Source organism: Rhineura floridana, chromosome 3 (assembly GCF_030035675.1).
Source record: "Rhineura floridana isolate rRhiFlo1 chromosome 3, rRhiFlo1.hap2, whole genome shotgun sequence".
NCBI classification, from domain to species: domain Eukaryota; kingdom Metazoa; phylum Chordata; class Lepidosauria; order Squamata; family Rhineuridae; genus Rhineura; species Rhineura floridana.
In genome coordinates this window covers 41879257-41900110 of record NC_084482.1, presented here as the reverse complement: position 1 = coordinate 41900110, position 20854 = coordinate 41879257, and the positions used below count along the sequence as shown (strand labels likewise).

General features: G+C 44.1%; 1 protein-coding gene across 12 annotated transcripts in view; it reads left to right on the top strand.

Moving 5' to 3' along the window:
• Positions 1 to 20854, top strand: part of BPTF (bromodomain PHD finger transcription factor) — a 116456-nt gene that overhangs the window by 23068 nt on the left and 72534 nt on the right. For 10 of the 12 annotated variants that reach the window (XM_061615557.1, XM_061615560.1, XM_061615562.1 and 7 more), the window contains exons 3-5: positions 9876 to 10099; positions 19936 to 20145; positions 20438 to 20626. In XM_061615557.1, the coding sequence (XP_061471541.1) occupies positions 9876 to 10099; positions 19936 to 20145; positions 20438 to 20626 (623 nt within the window). The remainder of the gene's footprint in view (positions 1 to 9875; positions 10100 to 19935; positions 20146 to 20437; positions 20627 to 20854) is intronic. The other 2 variants (XM_061615564.1, XM_061615567.1) reach the window with 2 other exon arrangements.

Below are 20854 nucleotides of genomic sequence, written 5' to 3'. Positions count from 1 at the left end.
TTTGGAAGCTTTTTGTTTTAATTTTAACTTACTGCAGCTTGTTGTGATGTTCAAACCCAACAAACTGCAGTTAGTTCTGTATATGGTTAATGGGAACAAATCAACTTCAAACCATACTTTAAGAAAGTGACTTGGTTTTAATAACCGTGGTTAAGATGAAGCACAGTTTAGAGTTCATATGTAGGGCTAAAGGGCCTTTTCGGTGGCCGCCCCTAGGCTATGGAACTCCCTTCTGAGTGAGGTGCGATTAGCGCCCACCTTACTGTCTTTCCAGCAGCAAGTAAAGACTGTTTTATTTCAACGGGCATTTGGGATAGAGAACGACCAAGATTAAATGTCATTATTTATTTTATTTCATTTTTAAACCGCCCATAGTGAATAGCTCTCTGGGCGGTGTACAAAAGATTAAAAGTACAGAAATACAAAATATCACAATAAATAAACTGAAACAAAGAGATTTAAAATTGTAACATTAAACGCTTTAAAATGCCTGGGAGCATAGCCAGGTCTTAACCTGGCGCTGAAAAGATAGAAGCGTCGGCGCCAGGCGTATTTCTTTGGGGAGGCTATTCCACAATTCGGGGGCCACTACAGAAAAGGCCCTAGATCGAGTAACTGTCCTCCGGGCTTCCCGATGGGTTGGTACCCGGAGGAGGGCCTTAGACGCTGAGCGAAGTGACTGGGTCGGTTCATAGCGGGAGAGGCGTTCCACAAGATACTGCGGTCCCATGCCATGTAAGGCTTTATAGGTCAAAACCAGCACCTTGAATCTGGCTCGGAAGCAAATAGGTAGCCAGTGCAAATGGGCCAGAACAGGTGTTATATGCGCTGACCGGCTGGTCCTCGTCAGCAGTCTGGCTGCTGCGTTTTGCACTAGCTGAAGCTTCCGAACTGTCTTCAAGGGCAGCCCTACGTAGAGCGCATTACAGTAATCCAACCTAGAAGTTACCAGAGCATGAACAACTGAGGCGAGGTCATCCCTGTCCACATAGGGGCGTAGCTGGGCTACCAACCGAAGGTGGTAGAATGCATTCCTTGCCACCGTGGCCACTTGCGCCTCCAGAGACAAGGAAGGATCGAAAAGAACCCCAAGACTACGAACCTGTTCCTTCAAGGGGAGTGTAACCCCATCTAGAACAGGGTAAGCATCCACCATCTGGGCAGGGAAGGCATTCACCAACAGTGTCTCAGTCTTGTCTGGATTCAGTCTCAGTTTATTAGCTCTCATCCAGTCCATTATCGCGGTCAGGCAGTGATTCAGCACATCCACAGACTCACCTGTAGAAGATGAAAAGGAGAAATAGAGCTGCGTGTCATCAGCGTACTGGTGGCAACGCACTCCAAAACTCCTGATGACGGCACCCAGAGGCTGCATGTAGATGTTAAAAAGCATGGGAGACAAAACCGACCCCTGAGGGACTCCACAATGGAGAGTCCAAGGAGTTGAGCAATGTTCCCCAAGTACTACCTTCTGGTGACGATCCGCCAAGTAGGAGCGGAACCACTGCCAAGCAGTGCCTCCAACTCCCAACTCCGCGAGTCTCCCCAGAAGGATACCATGGTCGATGGTATCAAACGCCGCTGAGAGATCAAGGAGAATCAACAAAGTCACACTCCCTCTGTCCCTCTCCCGACAAAGGTCATCATACAGGGCGACCAAGGCTGTTTCAGTGCCAAAACCAGGCCTAAAACTGGATTGAAACGGATCCAGATAATCGGTCTCATCCAAGAGCACCTGGAGCTGACCGGCAACCACCCGCTCCAGAACCTTGCCCAAAAAGGGGACATTTGCCACCGGTCTATAGTTGTTCAGGTCATCTGGGTCTAAGGAAGGTTTCTTTAAGAGAGGTCTTACTACTGCCTCCTTGAGGCTACTAGGGACTACTCCCTCACTCAAGGAGGCATTTATCACTTCCTTGGCCCAGCCGGTGGTAGTAGTCCTGCTAGCCTTCACTAGCCAAGATGGACAAGGATCTAGAGCAGACGTGGTCGCCCGCACCAATCCAAGTACCTTGTCCACTTCCTCAAGCTGCACCAACTGAAACTCATCCAATAATGAAAGACAAGACCGTGTTCTGGACACTTCAATGGATTCGTCTGTCATAACATCGGAGTCTAGGTCCCTATGGATGCATGCGATTTTATTTTGGAAGTGCCCTGCGATGTCGTTACAGCGAGCTTCAGATGTTTCAATAGTATCTCGAGGACCAGAATGTAAGAGTCCTCGTACAACCCTAAAAAGCTCTGCAGGGCGGCAGAGAGATGTCCTGATAGAGGCAGCGAAGTGAAACTTCTTCGCCGCCCTTACCGCTTTTATATACGACTTAGTAGAGGCACTTACCAAAGCATAACTGCATCCGTCTGGAGTTCGTCTCCATCTGCACTCCAGCCTCCTTCTCTCTTGCTTCATCACTCTCAGCTCCGGGGTATACCACGGAGCTGTATGAGCTCTGCATCGAAGAGGGCGCGCGGGAGCAATCGTGTCAATAGCCCGGGCCATCTCCGTATTCCACAGTTCGACCAAGGCCTCGACAGGAGCGCCAGTACTATCAGCTGGAAAAACTCCCAGAGCCGTCTGAAAACCAATAGGATCCATAAGCCTCCGAGAGCGGACCAACTTAATAGGTCCCCCACCCTTGCAGAGGGAAAGAGTCGTCGTAAGTCTAAAACTCAGCAGGTGGTGATCTGTCCATGACAATGGAGTAGATGAAAAACACCCCACCTCCAGATCACCATTTCCATGACCAGTGGCGAAGATCAAATCAAGAGTGTGACCCGATACATGCGTTGGGCCAGTAACAAATTGAGACAGCCCCATGGTTGTCATGGAGGCCATGAAGTCCTGAGCCGCCCCAGATAAAACAGTCTCGGCATGAATGTTGATGTCCCCCAACACCACAAGTTTGGGGGACCTCAGCAATACCTCCGAGACTATCTCTGTCAGCTCAGCTAGGGAAGCTGTTGGGCAGCAAGGTGGGCGGTACACCAACAGGATTCCCAGTCTGTCTCCTTGACCCAGCACAAGGTGGAGGCACTCTAGACCAGTCGCCATCTGGACAGGATGCCTAGTGAGAGAGAAAGTACTCCTATAGACCACAGCGACCCCGCCTCCCCGACCCTCAGGTCTACCATAGTGCTGCACCGTATACCCAGGTGGACAAAGCTGAGAGAGAGCAACTCCTCCCTGCTCACCCACCCAGGTCTCGGTTAGACATGCCAGGTCGGCACCCTCATCCACAATTAAGTCGTGGACAAGGGAGGATTTATTATATACCGACCTGGCATTCAAAAGCAGCACCTGGAGATCTAAGGGCTGGCTGATAGAACAACCAGCAGTTCTGTGGCCTTGAGGAGAACCAGAACAAGGCACAGACACAACTTGTCTGGGGCGAGTTCCCCTTACCTGGCACGTTCTCCTCCTAGCGCCATACCTCCCATAACCCGTCACTACGCTAATTGGGGCCCCCGAAAGCCTCCCCGTTAAATGCAAAATATGCTCTCCCAGGCACATATTTAAAAATACTAAAACACAACAGGCACATTCACACAACAACACATAAAATACACATAAACGCACACAAACACATCCACACAATCTCATTCACATGCTTAAACAAACAAACTAACTAACAAGTTAAAATACACCCAAACTTCAACACTAGCAGCCGGTATTAAGAATACTCCTCCGCATCAAACTTCGTCCATAAATAATATCTGCAAATAAAGTTGTAAAATATCTGCCCACGACCCAATAAACAAACAAACAAGTAAGCAAGCCAAAAGGGTAAAACACGCCTTAAGCAGCGAACTTGAATGGAGTGGCGGCAAGCAGGCAGAAAGCCACGATGAAACAAAGACATGGGAGCAGGCAGAAGCAACGGAGCCCAGCAGCAACGATCCAGCGATGAAACAACAACAAGGAGCAGGCAGAAGCAGCCGAAAGAATGTCCGAGCAACAGCGGCACGAAGGCCCCGGCAGCAGTGGAAAAGCAATGGGCCCGGCCGCTACGATGATGTTCCAGCGGCGACACAGCCCGCGGGGGCGGCGGCGGCAGCACAAGCCGCAACGATGACGACCCGGGCGAGAGCACAGCCCGCAGCGGCAGAGGCGGCGGTCACAACGCCCGCACACGGGCGGGCCCGCAACAACGGCGGCGACAGCACCAGCCGCAGCGACGGCGCCCCGGGCAGCGACACAGCCCGCAGCGGCACACGGGCGGGCAAGCGCCGGTAACAGCAGCACAGGCCGCGACGAAAAGCAACGGCCCAGCCTCTGCGACGGCACTCCGAAGAGCGGCCCGACCGCCGCAGCAACGGCACCCCGGCAGCACGGCACGGCCCGCAGCGGCGGCGATGAAACAGAGCCGCAACGCCCAGGCAGCAACACAACCACGACAGCGGCAGGCGGGCAGGCGGCGGCAGCGGGCAGGCGGCGGCAGCGGCACAACCCAGCAACGACGCCCGCACACAAGCAGCAGCAAAGCCCCAGGCAGCACAGCCCGCAAGGACGACAACAGCGGGTAACGGCGGCGACAACGGCCCCAGGTATGCAGCAATATTCAGCCCGTAGTGACAGGCAGACAAACCGGCAGACGATAATGATGGTATTGATGGCATTGAAGTTTTTTTAAAGATGTTTTTAAGTTGAAGCGCGGAGCTCCCTGCTAAGCATCCGCCTCAGTCGCCATCTTTTTCCCTTTTTTTATCAGGACATCCGTTCCACACAACATAGGAAGTGGACCATTAGTGTAGTGGCCAATCATAGGATTGGTGTCTACAGTATATGATTTTATTATTTTAAATTGTCCGCTGTTTTTAACGTATGTTTTATGATTTTTAATTTTTCTCATAGTTTAATTCTATTTTAATTGTATATTTCTGTATGTTTTAATGGTGTTGTTTTTAGTTGTAAGCCGCTCTGAGTCCTATTGGGAAAAGGGCGAGGTAGAAATAAAGTTTATTATTATTATTATTATTAATGAAGAATGGAAGAGGAAGCTTTTGAACTCATCCTCAATCTGTGTTAGTGGAGAAGCCTACGAGCCCAAGACTTGCTGTGCTTCATCCTTAAAATGCTAGACCAGTGATTCTCAAACGGTGCGCCCAGGCACACTGGTGCGCCCTAGGAGGTGGCTAGGTGTGCTTCAAATATTATGAAAGTATATTTTAAAAATGAGAAGAAACCCATTTGTATAGGGTAATAGTTTTCTATAGTTTAAGTTATTTTTATTCGTAGTTTAAAATATATTAATATATTTTTAATTTTGTACATGAGGTACGCCAGAAAATGTTTATATGTTTTACAGTGCGCCGCAAACCAAAAAAGTTTGAGAACCGCTGTGCTAGACCATGGTTTAGTGTTACTATTGAACTAGGCTAGTATGTTAGATAGAGAGCCATTGATTTAAGCTTTTAAAGAGATAAAAGTGTAGATATAATGTGCTAGTATTAAAATTAATTTTAACCAGGCTATTTTAGAAAAGGAGAAACTAAAGATATTTACTTTTTTAAAAAAAAGTTATTTCTTAAATTTGTATCCCACCTTTCTTCTATCATGGAACACAAGGTGACATACATGTAGTTATATTGATGCTCTAGAAATACTAGTCTCTCCCATATTAAAGTCTAAATGAAAAAATCTGTCATCAAGCTATTTATTACTATATTTTTATTCTACTTTTCAGACAATAATTGTCTCCCAAAGTGGATCACATCAGTTAAAAGGGATGGGCAGTGTCATCAGGCTTCCAAAGACACAAAAAGAAATGGAAGTGGAGAGAGAAGTAGGGCAGGGAGGCCAGTTCTTAAGGCCAAAACCCAGTTGTGAGCTAAAAGTGGGCATTTCTATCCAGTTGGAGGCCAGGCTGATCTTCCCTTGCTGGCGTCCTTGCTTGAATAGCAGTTGGAGTCTCTTGTTCCTTTGGCTTTTCCCTTCTACAGTCCCAAAGCAACTGGCAGTTGTAGCTATCTTTTCTTTCTGGCAGGGTGGAAGCTGAAGCTGCTCCTTTTCTGGCCAGAGAATAAGATCAGGCTGATCTTTACCATGCCATGATGCAGAGAAAGCAGTCTCCCAGGAGCCGTGGTTTCTGGCAGAGACCAGAGTGTGCTGCTTTCAGCTGCCTAGTCCCTGGGCAACTCCATGCTTGCTATAAAACATGATTCAGCAAAAACTACTTTTGAGGGTAGAAGCCAGAACATTGGCCCATTTAGCCCAGCACTGTCATTTCCGACTGGCAGGAGCATTCCAGAATCTCAGGCAGAGGTCTTTCGCATCTGAACCTGCTACCTGATCCTTTTTAACTAGAGATAATAAGGGTTGGACTCAGGGCCTTCTGCATGTACAGCATGTGTTCTACTACTGAGTTACCACTGAGCCCCTGGACTACACACAGACTGCATCAGAAGGACATGCAGACACCCACATGTTGGAAGATATGGTAAAGAATAGGTACTTTAATTCATACAACTTGGTTCTTTGCATTAATATAGATCCTATGCTGAGGTATGCAAGAATTTAAATACAATTTTGTATGCGTATGCATCATTAGCATTGAAACAATTGCATATGATTCTGGGGATGTATACACAAAACGTAGGAGCCAAACGTAAGAGACAAATGCTTTAGGATGTTTTCTTACTGCTATCTCTTTGTACAAGCAAGGAAAGAGAAATTTGCTCTCACAATTGATCCTTAAAAGAAATGTCTGCCTTTGCACTCGGGAAAAACATTCTGTATGACTGTAGGATGAAGCTTGATACTTTCCATTTGTTAAGAAAATATAATGGAGATACTGGTCTGATTCTCATGTCATGGTAGGTAGTGGATTGTGCTAATGGTATGCTCATGCACACTGCTCAGTTTCTTCTGCTTCATTCCTCTCTGCTTGGAACTGGGAGAAGCAAATTGTGAGGTTTGGCTTAGCATTACTTGTGTTTGTGATTTATGATGAGTGCTGGTTCACATGTAATGCTAAGCCAAGCCTCGCCTCATAGTTTGTTTTTCCCAGCTTCAGACAGGGAGAGATCAAGCAGTGTGCAGTAACATGCTGCTTGTTCTGGATAAAATATTATTTATTGCTCACCATGATGTGCAAAGAGGGCCGATGTATAGCCCCGTTGGGCACAAGATAATCTCCCTGGCCGCCTCCAGTTCCTCCACCATCTTTGCCCATTAAGGATCTCTTACATTCTTCCATTTTTACTTTCATCTTGTTGTATGTTTGTTATTTGGTTCTTGTGTTTATACAACCTTTGCTTCTTTTTATAATAATGTTCAATTTAAAAAGTGAGCTATTCCTCCAGTATATAATGTTGATCTGTTAAAGTGCAAGAGCATTATTTTTTTCAGACCATACCTACAGGGCCGTGAAAAAGTATTTGTCTCCTGTCTGATTTTCTGTGTTGTTGGATATTTTTGGCACTGAATGTTGTCAGATCTTAAACCAAAACCTAATATTAGAGAAAAGGGAACCTGAGTGAACAAACAAAAATGGGATACTTGCTTCGTTTATTTATTAAAGAAAATTAAGCAAAACCCAATGCCCCCATGTGGAAAAGTAATTGCCCCCTTAGACTCAAAACCTGGTTACGCCATCTTTAGCAGCAATGACTGCAACCGAACACTTCCTGTAGTTCCTGATCAGTCTCTCACAGCGCTGTGGTAGACTTTTGGCCCACTCCTCCATGCAGAATTGCTTTAACTCAGCGACATTTGTGGGTGTTTGAGCATGTCCTGCCACAACATTTCAATGGGGTTTAGGTCTGGACTTGGACTAGGCTATTCCAGAACTTTAAATTTCTTGTTCCTCAATCATTCTGATGTAGACTTGCTTGTGTGTTTTGGATCATTGTCTTGCTGCATGACCCAGCTGCTCTTCAGCTGGTGGACAGATGGCCTGACATTTGCCTATAGAATTCTCTGAGACAAAACAGAATTCGTGGTTCCTTCAGTGATGGCAAGTCGTCCAGGTCCTGATGCAGCAAAGCATCCCCAAACCATGACTCTGCCACCACCATGCTTGACTGTTGGTACGAGGTTCTTCATGTGGAATGCAGTGTTTGGTTTTTACCAGACATAACTGGGCCCATGTCATCCAGAAAGTTCCATCTTTGACTCATCTGTCCATAGAACATTGTTCTGGAACTCTTGAGGATCATCCAGGTGCTTTTTGGCAAACTCTAGATGAGCACTCATGTACTTCTTAGTGAACAGTGGTTTTCGCCTTGCTACTCTGCCATGAATCCCATGTTTGCACAGTGTTTTTCTGATGGTGGAGTCATGAACACTGACCTTGGCTGAGGCGAGAGAGGCCTGCAGATCCTTGGATATCGTTCTCGGGTCCTTCGTGACTTTCTGGATGATTTTATGCCTTACTCTTGGAAGGACTTTGGCAGGATGGCCACTCTTGGGAAGATTAACTACTGTCCCAAATCTTCTCCATTTGGTCAATATGGCTCTGACTGTGGTTCAGTGGAGCCCCAGAGCCTTAGAAAGGCTTTGTAACCCTTTCCTGACTGATATGCATCGACAACTGTTTTCCGGAGGTGTTCAGGAATTTCTTTTGATCGTGGCATGATGTGGCTTTGGAACCTGTGTGCTGGCAACTTCAATCTGATGGCAAGGGCCAAAGTTAGTCAGATTTATATTGAGCAGGGCTGGCCCAAAGCAGACCTGATTGTCTACCAAGGTATTCAAACACCTGGTTTCATTGGGTTGAGTTAATAGGGGGGCAATTACTTTTTCACCATTGGGTGTTCCCTAACTTTCTTTAATAACTAAATGAAATAAGTATCAAATGTTATGTTGTTTGTTCACTCAGCTTCCTTTTTCTCTAATATTAGGTTTTGGTTCAAGATCTGACAACAATCAGTGCCAAAAAAAAAAAGCAACAACCCAGAAAATCAGACAGGGGGCAAATACTTTTTCATGGCACTGTAATTTTTACAAACATATTTGTGGTGTTTTCTTCAACCCAAAGTGAAATATTGTTTTCTTGCTGCTTCAGAGTGCCTCCAAACCTCAGCATGACAATTGAAACAAAATCCTCTCCTGCCCAGAGAGTGGGCAGGATCAGTGATGACAGGAAATTTCTTCTGGAAGTTTGGCTAAAATTTGGACTTCTGATGTAAAATAACAATGCCTGTATCCAAAGTGCTTACGTCCCTCTCCCCCATTTAATGAATTTGATTGTGAAACATTAACAATTTCATTTATTTCTGAGTCATAGAATATATGCTGCACCATTGGGAAACCATCTAATTCAGACTATAGTTTAATTCATCAATAGTTGGGCCAGCTTCATTTATTGTACAGGACTTAATGGAGAATCAAACTTTAATTCACTGGAGAATTTTCTTAGGTATGCTTAGCTGATGTACATGAGAAGCTGTGAAACATGTTGATTGAGATATACCTATCCTCCAATAATAATGCCGTGGCTGATTTTTGAAACATTGTCATTGAAATTACTTTTGTATAGGAATGCATTAATATTGTATAGAAATGTGCAGTATGGTATACAAATATACTATTTGAGTATGGGAAAGGGAGGAAAAGGTTTGTGTTTTGTGATAAGTTTTAAATGTAGCAAGTCATACTGTTATGCAATTCAAATATGGAAGCAATTTTAAAATTCATTTTATCAACTATTTATCCTAACAGCCTTTTTAAGAGTTTGATAATAGCTAGTTTTTGATGAATTGAAAATAGATGGTATAGTGACCTTTGGTTATTAAGTCAGTTATTCTTCTCATTCCTGTTTCTGTCCAAGATTTATATATATATATTTTTGTGTGTGTGTGTATGTGTATGTATATATATATATATCTTTCATCCTCATCTTGACTCATAAAAAATTATTCTAATACTGTCACAGAGAGGAAGATTCAGAGTGTGAAAAAGAGAAGAAAATCTGGTACTATAGCACAAAAGTCCAGCTGGCAGAATTAATTGAATGCCTTGACAAAGATTACTGGGAAGGTGATCTCTGCAAAACTCTGGAAGAAATGTGTGAAGAAATTCATCGGCACATGGATGTAACAGAAGATCTTACCAATAAAGCACGGGGTAGCAACAAATCTTTTCTTGCTGCAGCAAATGGTAAGCATCTCCTTAATTATTGCTAATTACACATAATGCATTATCAAGCATATTTTACATTTCTGCTCATTGACTTGTATTCCAGTGAAGAAAGATTTGTGAAAGAAAAGGGCATATCTATTTAAATTAGAGCTAAATTCCTTAGATTGGATTTATATTGTGAACTGTTGATTCCCTGAAAACAACTGTTAGAATATACAGTGCCTTGTAAAGACCCCTGACCAATGCTCATATTACTGAATTACATTCTGTATGATATTTTGGAACACTGAAACTCAAAATAAATTATTGTAAGGTGACATTGGTTTTATGTTGGGAAATGTTTGTAAGAAACATAAAAAAGCATGTTGCTTGCATAAGTATTCAACCCCCCACATTAATATTTGGTGGAGCAACCTTTCGCTGCAATAACAGCTTTATGTCTTTTAGGGTAGGTATGTACCAGCTTTGCACACAGTGTTGGAGGGATTTCGGCCCATTCTTCCTGGCAGATTCGCTCCATGTTGTTCAGGATGGTTGGACATTGCTTGTGGACCACAATTTTCAAAGAGCGCCACAGATTCTCAATGGGATTGAGATCAGGAATTTAACTGGGCCACTGTAGGACATTCACTTCTTTGTTCTTGAGCCACTCCTGTGTTACTTTAGCCTTGTGCTTGGGATCATTGTCCTGCTGAAAAGTGAATTTCCTCCCAAGCTTCAGTTTTTTAGTGGACTGAAGCAGGTTCTCATAGTATTTCCCTGTATTTTGCTCCATCCATTCTTCCTTCTGTTTTAACAAGATGCCCATTTCCTGCTGATGAGAAGCATCCCCAAAGCATGATGCTACCACTACCATCACCATACTTCACTATAGAGATGGTGTGTCTTGAGGCATGGACATTTTTAGGATTGCGCTACACATACACCTTTGAATTTTGGCCAAAAAGCTCTATCTTGGTCTCATCTGAACACAAAACCTTTTCTCACATTGCAGCTGGGGCACTCTCATGCTTTCTGGCAAGCTCCAGGTGTGCTTTCAGAGTACCATTACTCCCCTCCCAGCCACTGAATTCTGTAGTTCCTTCAAAGTGAATGTTGGCCTCCCTGTGGCTTCTCTCACAAGTCTTCTTCCTGTTTGAGTGCTGAGATTTGAGGGACAGCCTTTTTTTGGCAGTGCCTGGGTGGTGTGAGGCAGCTTCCACTTCCTGATTATTGATCCAGCTGTGTTCACTGGACTATCCAAACACTTGGATATTATTTTGTACCCTTTACCTAATCTATGCACGTGTATTGCATTATCTCTCACTTCTGTAGAATGCTCTTTGGTCTTAATTTTCCTTCAGATCCACAGCCTGACCAACGATCCTTCAACAGTGGGGGTTTTATCAAGACAGTGTGACAGTAACTTTAATGTTTCACAGGTGGAGGCCAGTGGTAAGGTAATTGTGTCCTCGGTAGGGCAATTTCTTACATCTGTGTACTTTGCGAGCTTCCACAGCACAGGGGTTGAGTACTTATGCAAGCAACATGTTTCAGTTTTTTATGTTTCTTACAAACATTTCCCAACATAAAACCAATGTCACCTTACAGTAATTGATTTTGAGTTTCAGTGTTTCAAAATAAAATATACAGAACAAAATTACAATGTACCATTTGTAATTCAGTAATATGAGAGCATTGGTCAGGGTTCTGATTACATTTGCATGGCACTGTATATAGTATTTGCCTACATTTGAGAAGGTTCTGTTAAACCTGTTATCTCTTATAGGTTAATTCAGGGATAAATAAAGACAGTATCCCACAGCTGCTCCTGTTGCTGTTCCAGAAAAAGCACTTGTCTCTGCAAACATTTAATAGTGTAAAAAACCCCTAGGATTCTCTGTCCCTTTGGAGAGCCTTTTCAGGGGTCTTGGGGCTACCAGTGAGAGAAAGGACTTCACACATTCCATGGGCAGATCTCTGGATCCAGCTCTATATTTTTAATATCCAGATTCTTCTAATTATCATTCATGGCAGTGTGATGCAAAGTTCAGATATTGTCTAGGTTCTCTTGGATTGCACCATTCCTTATTTACTGAGTTGAGTCAACCAAAATAGTGACAGCATCTCTTAGTCCTTCTCATACTAAGATGTAATTAATATATGATCCTGGGCTTGGTTTTTGCAATGACTGCATTTGCATGTCACGGTAAGCCATAAGTCATGCTAGTACATGTTAATGAATCACTTTCATTTCAATCCATCCTCCTAAGAGCTGGGAATAACAAACTGTGTGCCTTGGCTTACTATGACTCCAAATCAGCACTTAATGGTTTATCCCAAACAAACCACACAGTTTTTTGCATGCGATGGTAAAACAGAACAAAATGGGAGCAATTCAGCAGAATGCACTAGCATATTGCTTATTCATGGTAGACCTTAGAACATGTGCAAATGCAGTCTGTCTCTAGAAATTGAAATCAAGCATGAGAAGTAAACAATATACAGGCATACCCCGCTTAACGTCGCTTCACTTAACGTCACCTTGCTATAACGTACATGCTCCGTATGCCTGTATTTCTCCAGAAACGCAGTGCAGCAGCAGAGGCTTTAGCGCGTGGGGGTGGAAATAGATGCGATCGCGCCACCGCAAATCACCTGGGAGGCGCGGCAGCGCAGCAGCAGAGGCTTTAGCGTGTGGGGGTGGAAATAGATGCGATCGCGCCACCGCAGATCAGCTGGGAGGCGAGATTGCGATCAGCTGAGAGGCGGCAGCGCAGCAGCAGAGGCTTTAGTGCGTGGGGGTGGAAATAGACGCAATTGCGCCACCGCAAATCAGCTGGGAGGCGAGATTGCGATCAGCTGAGAGGCGGCAGCGCAGCAGCAGAGGCTTTAGCGCGTGGGGGTGGAAATAGACGCGATCGCGCCACCGCAAATCACCTGGGAGGCGCGATCACGATCAGCTGGGAGGCGCGGCAGTGCAGCAGCAGAGGCTTTAGCGTGTGGGGGTGGAAATAGATGCGATCGCGCCACTGCAAATCACCTGGGAGGCGCAATTGCGATCAGCTGAGAGGTGGCAGCGCAGCAGCAGAGGCTTTAGTGCGTGGGGGTGGAAATAGACGCGATTGCGCCACTGCAAATCAGCTGGGAGGCGCGATTGCGATCAGCTGAGAGGCGGCAGCGCAGCAGCAGAGGCTTTAGCGCGTGGGGGTGGAAATAGACACGATCGCGCCACCGCAAATCAGCTGGGAGGCATGATTGTGATCAGCTGAGAGGCGGCAGCGCAGCAGCAGAGGCTTTAGCGCGGAGCTTTGAGGCTTCGCATGAAGGAGAGGTAAAAAAAGTTTTACTGTAAAAGGTAATGCTTCACTTTAAGGACATTTTCGGTTTACGTACTCACTCTGGTCCCATTGAGTTTGTTAATGCGAGGTATTACTGTAGTTACTTGTAGCTCTGGTGCTGTGTAAATCAAATATACTATCCAAAACAATATGCAATGATTTTCTTTTGCATTGTCATAACTCAGTTGATTATGAAAACAGATCTTGAAACATTTTTGGCACATACTTTCAGTTATGATATAGTTGGAGTTAATGCTCAATGGAGAATTTACATAAACACAATATCATCTAAATTTCCCATAAAGTGGGAATTGTGCACCTTCTCTAGTCAATATGTGTAGCCTCCAAAAGACATCTGAAGTTTGTTGCTTGACAGAATCTTATACTTTGCCTAGTGGTATGCACATTATTGTGTCAAATATGCATAATGTCCAAGAGGTTTCAGATAACTGCACAGAGAATTTTATACATTAGTGTCATTTTAAGAGTATACATGTTGCTCAGGACAAGAATGAATATATCTCAAGGAGTTCATTCATTGTTCAGTCTTTATAAAATTATTCTTGACAAGCTATTCTTTGCAAACAAAACAGGAAAGGGGGGGGGAGGCAAAGCATATGTCCTGGATCCAAGGCTCTTCGGTTCACATGTCTAAAGGGTGCTGCTGATTTTCCATGCTGTTAGAAAATGAGTTTCAAGATCTCCTCAATTATAGTTCAGCTCATTCCATTGACCCAGGGCTTGCCTTAATCTCTATATTTCCAGATGAGCTTCCAAGCCTTACTCATAAAAAACTCATTTTGGTTTTTTTAACAGCAGCTCAGGTAGAGTTCAGATAGAGGTAGCTCATCACTGGAAATATTCGTCTCCTGTTACAATTTCAGGTTGGTGGGTAAAAAATGTGGGCTTTAGCATTAGCAGAGAAGTTAACTGTGAGAGGATTAGATCATTGAGAGAACAGAAAAGAGGCTTTTGAAGATGTCTGGTACCCTTTTATTGTATATGTGGTACAGAAAGATGGAATGATATTGACATATCACTTGTGCCCTGAGTTACAGCAGGTTCATATAGTTTTACCATATCACTGAGAAGATGTAGAGAAGTATATTTTGAAATATTTGTCTTCTTTTGCCTGTTCTTCCTGGCCTTTCAAACAAGTTATATATATATATATATATATATATATTTAATGCGGAGGTTACAGTTCATCTGTACTGTTCTTCTGCATTGAGTTCACTGCAAATAGCATGCTTGATGGTTACACTCTACTACTATTACAGGCATTCCATGTTCCATTTCACAGACATGGCATTTTGCTTCAGCCATAATCATAGATACAACCTCCTCAAGAATTTGTGTGTGTGTGTGTGTGTGTGTGTGATGATTCTTTTAACCAGGGGTTCTCTCTGACAACTTTTTCTTTTGTTTTGACCTCATCAAGAGTCCACAAGATATTGATGATGAGTCTTAAACTAGTTTTGCCATCTTTCCAAACACAGCTTTGTATGGGCTTTTGTTTGTTTCCCCAGTAGTGAGCACAGTTCTTTATGAACTAAATACATTGCAGTCCCTCTGACAGGAGCTGCCAGTGTGGTAGGGTAACGGCACACCACATCCTTCCTGACAACAGTGTTGCTGCTAGATTGGTGGGACGGGGAGGCGGTGAAGTTGGGCCCGTGTTGCTGCACCAGTGGGAGTACCAGATTGTCCCCCCACATACACACTCCATTGCTTTTGTGAGGGTGGCAGCATGACATTGCTTCATTGCTCCAGCCACTCCTGCCTCTGACAGTTTTTTTTATACTTGGTAGCCAAGTAGTCATGATATATTCCATGTCTTGGTTTCCTCTCATCCAAGTCTTGACTTGGACTCCCATGGGGTATTATAGTCAATGTAGGGCCAAAGTGAGTGTTCCGTCAGCACCAGGATATCTCTGTGTGCAGTGGAACTTTCTCTCCCTCTCCTCCCCTGCACACCCCCTGTTCTTTGGGTTCTCCCCAGCCTTCTGGGGCCAGTGTGTATGAGTAGTACTGGGGAAATCCCGCTCTAGCACTAATCCTTGGGCTAGTGCAGGTTCCATTGAATACTTCCTAGGGTTTGTTGTGAACTATTTTCAAGTCATGCTTCACTGTCATTATTGCTCTTACCACTTCATTGTCAAATTTATGTTCATTGTCACTGTGCAAGGTAATACAGACTTTGTTTAGTGATCCTCGTATGCAAGAATATATGTATATTCTCCATTATCCTGATCGTGCACATCTATTACGTGCATGCCAAGGTCTCAACATAGCCAGAGATCGATGGTAGTCTTATGGATGTCTTTAAGCTTGTGCAGTCTTATGTGTGGATAAACTGCTTGTAGATTTCAGGCCTGCCACATGTTCTCTTGACTCACACTCTTCATGGATTATAAATCAGGGAGACTGTGTTTGAAAAATTGGATTTCAGAGGTGATTAACATCTCATTGAAGGAGGGTGTGTTTCTGACTGTGTTGAAAGAGACAGTGATGAGACCACTGCTAATTTTGGACACAACTCTGTGAAAACTTATCACTCAGTTTCAGATCTACAATGTTTGAGCAAGGTGATAGATAAGTGGGGTGGCTTCTAAACTCCCAGTGGTGTTGGATCTGTTCCAATCTGTCTTTCATTCTGGCCTTGGGACAGAAATGGCTTTGGTTACCCCAGTGGTTGATTTGCACTCAGAACTGAATAGGGAGAATGCAACCCTATTGGTTCTCTTGGACCTCTCAGTGGCATTCAGTACAGTGGCAATCAAGGTATCCTTCTGGGCCATTAGGTCAGCTCCAGTCTTTTCTGAAGGATCAACCCCAGAAGATGGTGCTGGGGGAAACATCAGTTCTACCTCATTGCCTATGGTTTGTGGGGTACCTCAAGATTCTTGTCTTTTCCCCATATTTTTAACATCCATATGAAACTGCAGGGAAAGGTCATCTGGCTGTTTGGCCTTCAGTGTCACCAATGTGCAGGTAACACCCAGCTTTGCCTCTTGTATCCATCTGCAAATCCTGGAAAAGCTATGGAACTCCTCAGTGGATGTCTGGAGACAGTTTTGGCATGGATAAGGGTGAAGAAGCTGAGGCTTAATCCTGACAAGATGGAGGTGCTGTGGTTAGGGAATCCAGCTGATTTGAAGTTATATGACTGGTCCTGGATGGGGTTGCATTCCACCAATAGAACCAGGTTTATTGCTTTGGTGTTCCTGGACTCGGCACTGTCTGTGGAAGCGCAGGAGATATCTTTGGTTAGAAATGCCTTTTACCTATTTATGGTCATAGCTGGGGTACCTGCCCATCTAGAGTAATTGGACCTTGTCTAAGTAATTGTTGCATTAGTCATATAGAAGTTATACTTCTACAATGTGCTCTTATGTGGGACTGCCTGTGAAGATGTTCCAGAAAGTCCAGTGGGCACAGAATGTTGCTGCACAGTTAGTGATGGGGCAAGGCAATCAGAGCATGTGACACCAATTTTGCACCAGTTGTTCTGGTTACCAGTACACTTCTTGGCCCAATTCATAGGGCTGGTTTTGAGGTTTAAAACCCCAGAAGGCTTGACACAGTTACTTGGAGGACTGTCTGAACCCGTATGAGCATGACTAGGCCTTGGGATCTGCCTCAGAGGCCCTGCTTGTGTGCCTGCCTGTGAATCTATACATCTGGTGGGCACAACGGGGCTTTTTCTGTGATGGCTTATAAACTGTGGAACTCTGTCACCTCACATGTGTGGATGATTTCTCTAATACAGGTTTTTTAATGGATTCTAAAAACCCATAGTTTTTTGAACTACTTTTTCCCAAAGTCTTTTTCTGTAAAATTGTTACAAAATAACAGCTCTGTTTATGGTTTTTTTAAGTGTTTATAACTGTTCAAACTGACCTTTTTGGTAATTATTACTGCTGCTATTTTTGTTAATTTTAATTATTTTAGATCATTGGGTGATATCCAGCTAAGCCTTACTCTGTGTAGACCCATTCAAATCATGCTTTTAGTCCTTTGATTTCAGTGGGTCTTCTCTGAATATTAGCTGGATATTGTTCATTTTATGTTTACTGAGCTTTTATGATGTGAGCCGCCTGGGAGGGTTATTCTCTCAAAAGCAGCATATAAATAATCTTTAAAACAAATAATATCAAGTCAGTCTGGCAAAGTGAATTTATTCTGAAAAGAATATTAGTTTTACTATATGATCTTTTTCTGGAAGCCGAGACTTTTTGGTAGTACTGTATGCCAATTTCAGCAGTAATATTTGAAGTCTTCTCTCCCTGGACGCTGTCTGCTCCTCACTGCTACTGCAGATGACACCTCCTCCTTGGTCCAAACGAGAGGGGAGGACTTTTGCTGAAGCACCAGTGTCTTTCAGGGATGCTGAGGGCAAGCATCTGCCTATAAAACATGTGACAGATGCCAAAGGAGTGCTTCCAGGAAGAAGAGGGGATTACTGTGGCTGACTCCCACCTCCTAGCACTGCCACTGCTGATGACACCCTTACTCAGAACGAGAGGAGAGGGCTTTTCGTGAAGCAAAAAGAAGCAAGGGTGCAAGGAAAGGCTGCGTTCCCCTTTCTTCCTGGCAGTCAGCCTGTCTGTCTTTCTTGGCTCCGGCTTTGCTGCCACCTTCTTTTAAAAATTATTCTTACTTGCAAGGCTGCCCAGAGCTCACCTTTGGCCCAGACAGAGCCAAGGAGCAGTGAGGAAACTCAGGACTTGCTTGCCCCCCATCTCTGAGGCTGTGTGTGTGTGTGCCACCATCCCCCTTACTTCCACCTAAACTCCACTCCCCATCTCTCTCTCCAAGATGCTGCAGTAGTTGAGGGCTTCCCCCTTCCCATGTGCCCAAATGCATGCACGCCTGCAGATGCTTGCAGGAGGGGCAGGCGTGTTTGTGTGTGTGCATGCACTGATCTGTCTTCTGCTCCACTCTCATTCTCCAAGTGCACGCTTACTAAGTCATCAGTTCTGATTATCATCCCAAGGCCTAAAAGCACTATCCCCCCACCTGTCCTGCCTGTTGTCGAAGGACTTAGCCGCAGATGTCTCTGTGTTTTTTTCTCTTTTTATTAAAATTATAGATACATCAGAAGCTTTGCAGCTCATTAACCTCTCTATGCTTTCAAGGAACTTTTGCCCTGAACTAACACTGACTAAGCATGACTTTGCGGCTCTCAGACATTGACTCAGCAACTAGCCCCTCCCCTGAGGTAACATAAGTAGGCTTGGCTTTTGTGCGTCAAAGAAGGCTTCTCCTCACCTCCGTTGAACTTCTTGCCTCTGAGCAAGGGGCATTAGGGGATGGATCTCAGCTTCCCTCTCCGACTGGTGGGGGCTATCTGTCTGCTTGAGAGTGGAAAGTTGCGGGGCACTCAGCTGGGAAACGGAAGGTTGACAAGGCAGCGCCTCTGGTATGGATGAGGGGGGCATGTCTAATGGAGCAGTCTCTGACAGTTCAGGTTGCACTTCAGCAGGGAGGCTAGGATCGGGGGAGTTGAACTGACAGTGTCAGGGGTCTCGGCATGCTGTAAGCTCTTCTTGCTGCTAGTCCCTTCCCGCAGCTCATCGCCCCAGTCCTCAAAGTTGATGTTGCCGTCGTCGATGCCACCCCTCCCAACCTGGGTCACTATAGACCTCCTCAGTCTATCTACCCTTTTGTCTTCACAATCTGGCATCCCCACCACTACTACATTGCTTTTATTTATTTATTATTATTATTATTATTATAAAAAGGTCAGCAGGTTGGCTGAGGCTGGAGTCCACATACTTCAGCTGAAATATATTTCATTATTATTGCATTTATATCCCACCTTTCTTCCAAGTTGCTCATGGTGGTGCACATGGTTCCTTCCCTTTCCATTTTATCCTTAAACCAACCCTGTGAGGTAGGTCAGGCTGAGAGACTGTGTCTGGTCCAAGGGCACCCAGTGGGCTTCCTGGCTGGGTGGGGGTTTCAATTTGGATCTTAGGCCAACACTGTAACCCACTGGTGCTGGGAGAAGGGACAGGACATCTTCAGAAGGGGGGGGTGGATACCAATTTGATTGGGCCTTTGCATTAAGAAAAGAAAGCAATACCTCCCTGTCTGCAGGGAGCTTTTGATAGAAAGGGATATTTGGAGATGTGATTTTGCCATGCACCATGTTTTCAATTAACAGAGACTAAAATTACAATTAGCATGGGGGGGTGTCACGAAATGTTTTGAGCTTACAAAGGTCTCATACTCATAAAGGTCGGGAACAACTGGTGTAGACTATCCATATTGACTGAGCAATGTGCAAAATCCCCAGTTTATGTTGTCAGTTCACATTCCTTGACTTTTCTTAGACTGTAAGTCCCCCTTGTCAAAAGATTTTTAAAAATTACATGCTTAAGCTGTATTGCATAAATTTTGGTCCATGTATTCAGTTCACTTGGTGACATAACTCTGTCCAATAGTTAAATGAGGTGTTTTTAGAGGCCCTAGTCTTTAACTTCTCAGAAGTTGAGCTTGGTGTCTGTTGTCCATTTTTTGCTTTAGAAGAAATTCTGGAAGCAGTCAGAGCCAGAAAGGGGGAAATACCGGAGGATAAAAGCTCAGTAGCTGATGAAACGGAAAAGGAAAAAGCTAGTGTTGAGAATAAAGACAGCACAGAAACTGATAGTAGCAAAGAGGAACTTTCAAACCAACAGCTGGATATAAACAAAGAAACGCTGCAAGAGGAAAGTTCTGAAAAAGGAAGAAAGGAAGGTAAAGACAATGCTTGCTAAATTAACATCTTTGCTGCAGCAGTTGTCACTCTAATGCATATCTTCTTTTTAAAAACAGCATCTATTGTTGTATCTTTTCATATGTTAGCATTTTTAGATTTAGACAGATACTTACTCACTGCAGAATCTGTCATTCCCCAGTGATGCTACAGAATGGACATATAGCGCAAGCTGTTTACGTAAGCTTCAATTACTGTATAGGTAAAACTTGCAGTTTTTATAAGCCAGTTTTTTGCAATATCTGTAAAGTTTTGTTATACATTTTACTATAGAGCCAACAGACATTGGGGATAAAAGCAACTCCGTGACATCACCTATTGGAAGCAACATCACAGATCCTCCTGCAGGAGAGGCTAATATCTCTGAAGGAAAGAATGCAGTGGGAAGTGAGTCAGAAATCCTTGATGATAATGAGGCAGACAAGAAGTTGGTGACATCAGAGTCCCTCAAGGATGTCTCAGGTACAGAGAGCACCTATAAATGTCTTTGTAATTTAGAGGATCATAACAGTTTTGTAGATTAAAATCAGCTAGAACCATTTACAAAGTATGATTTTCATGCTGCTTTTTGCAATGCCATCCCAGACTCTGTGATTATTTCATCTTGGACTAAATTAATAGTGTCCCAGATTTAATGTAGATATACCTGTTTTGCTACATCTACCAAATATTTGGAATTAAGTTCAGTAT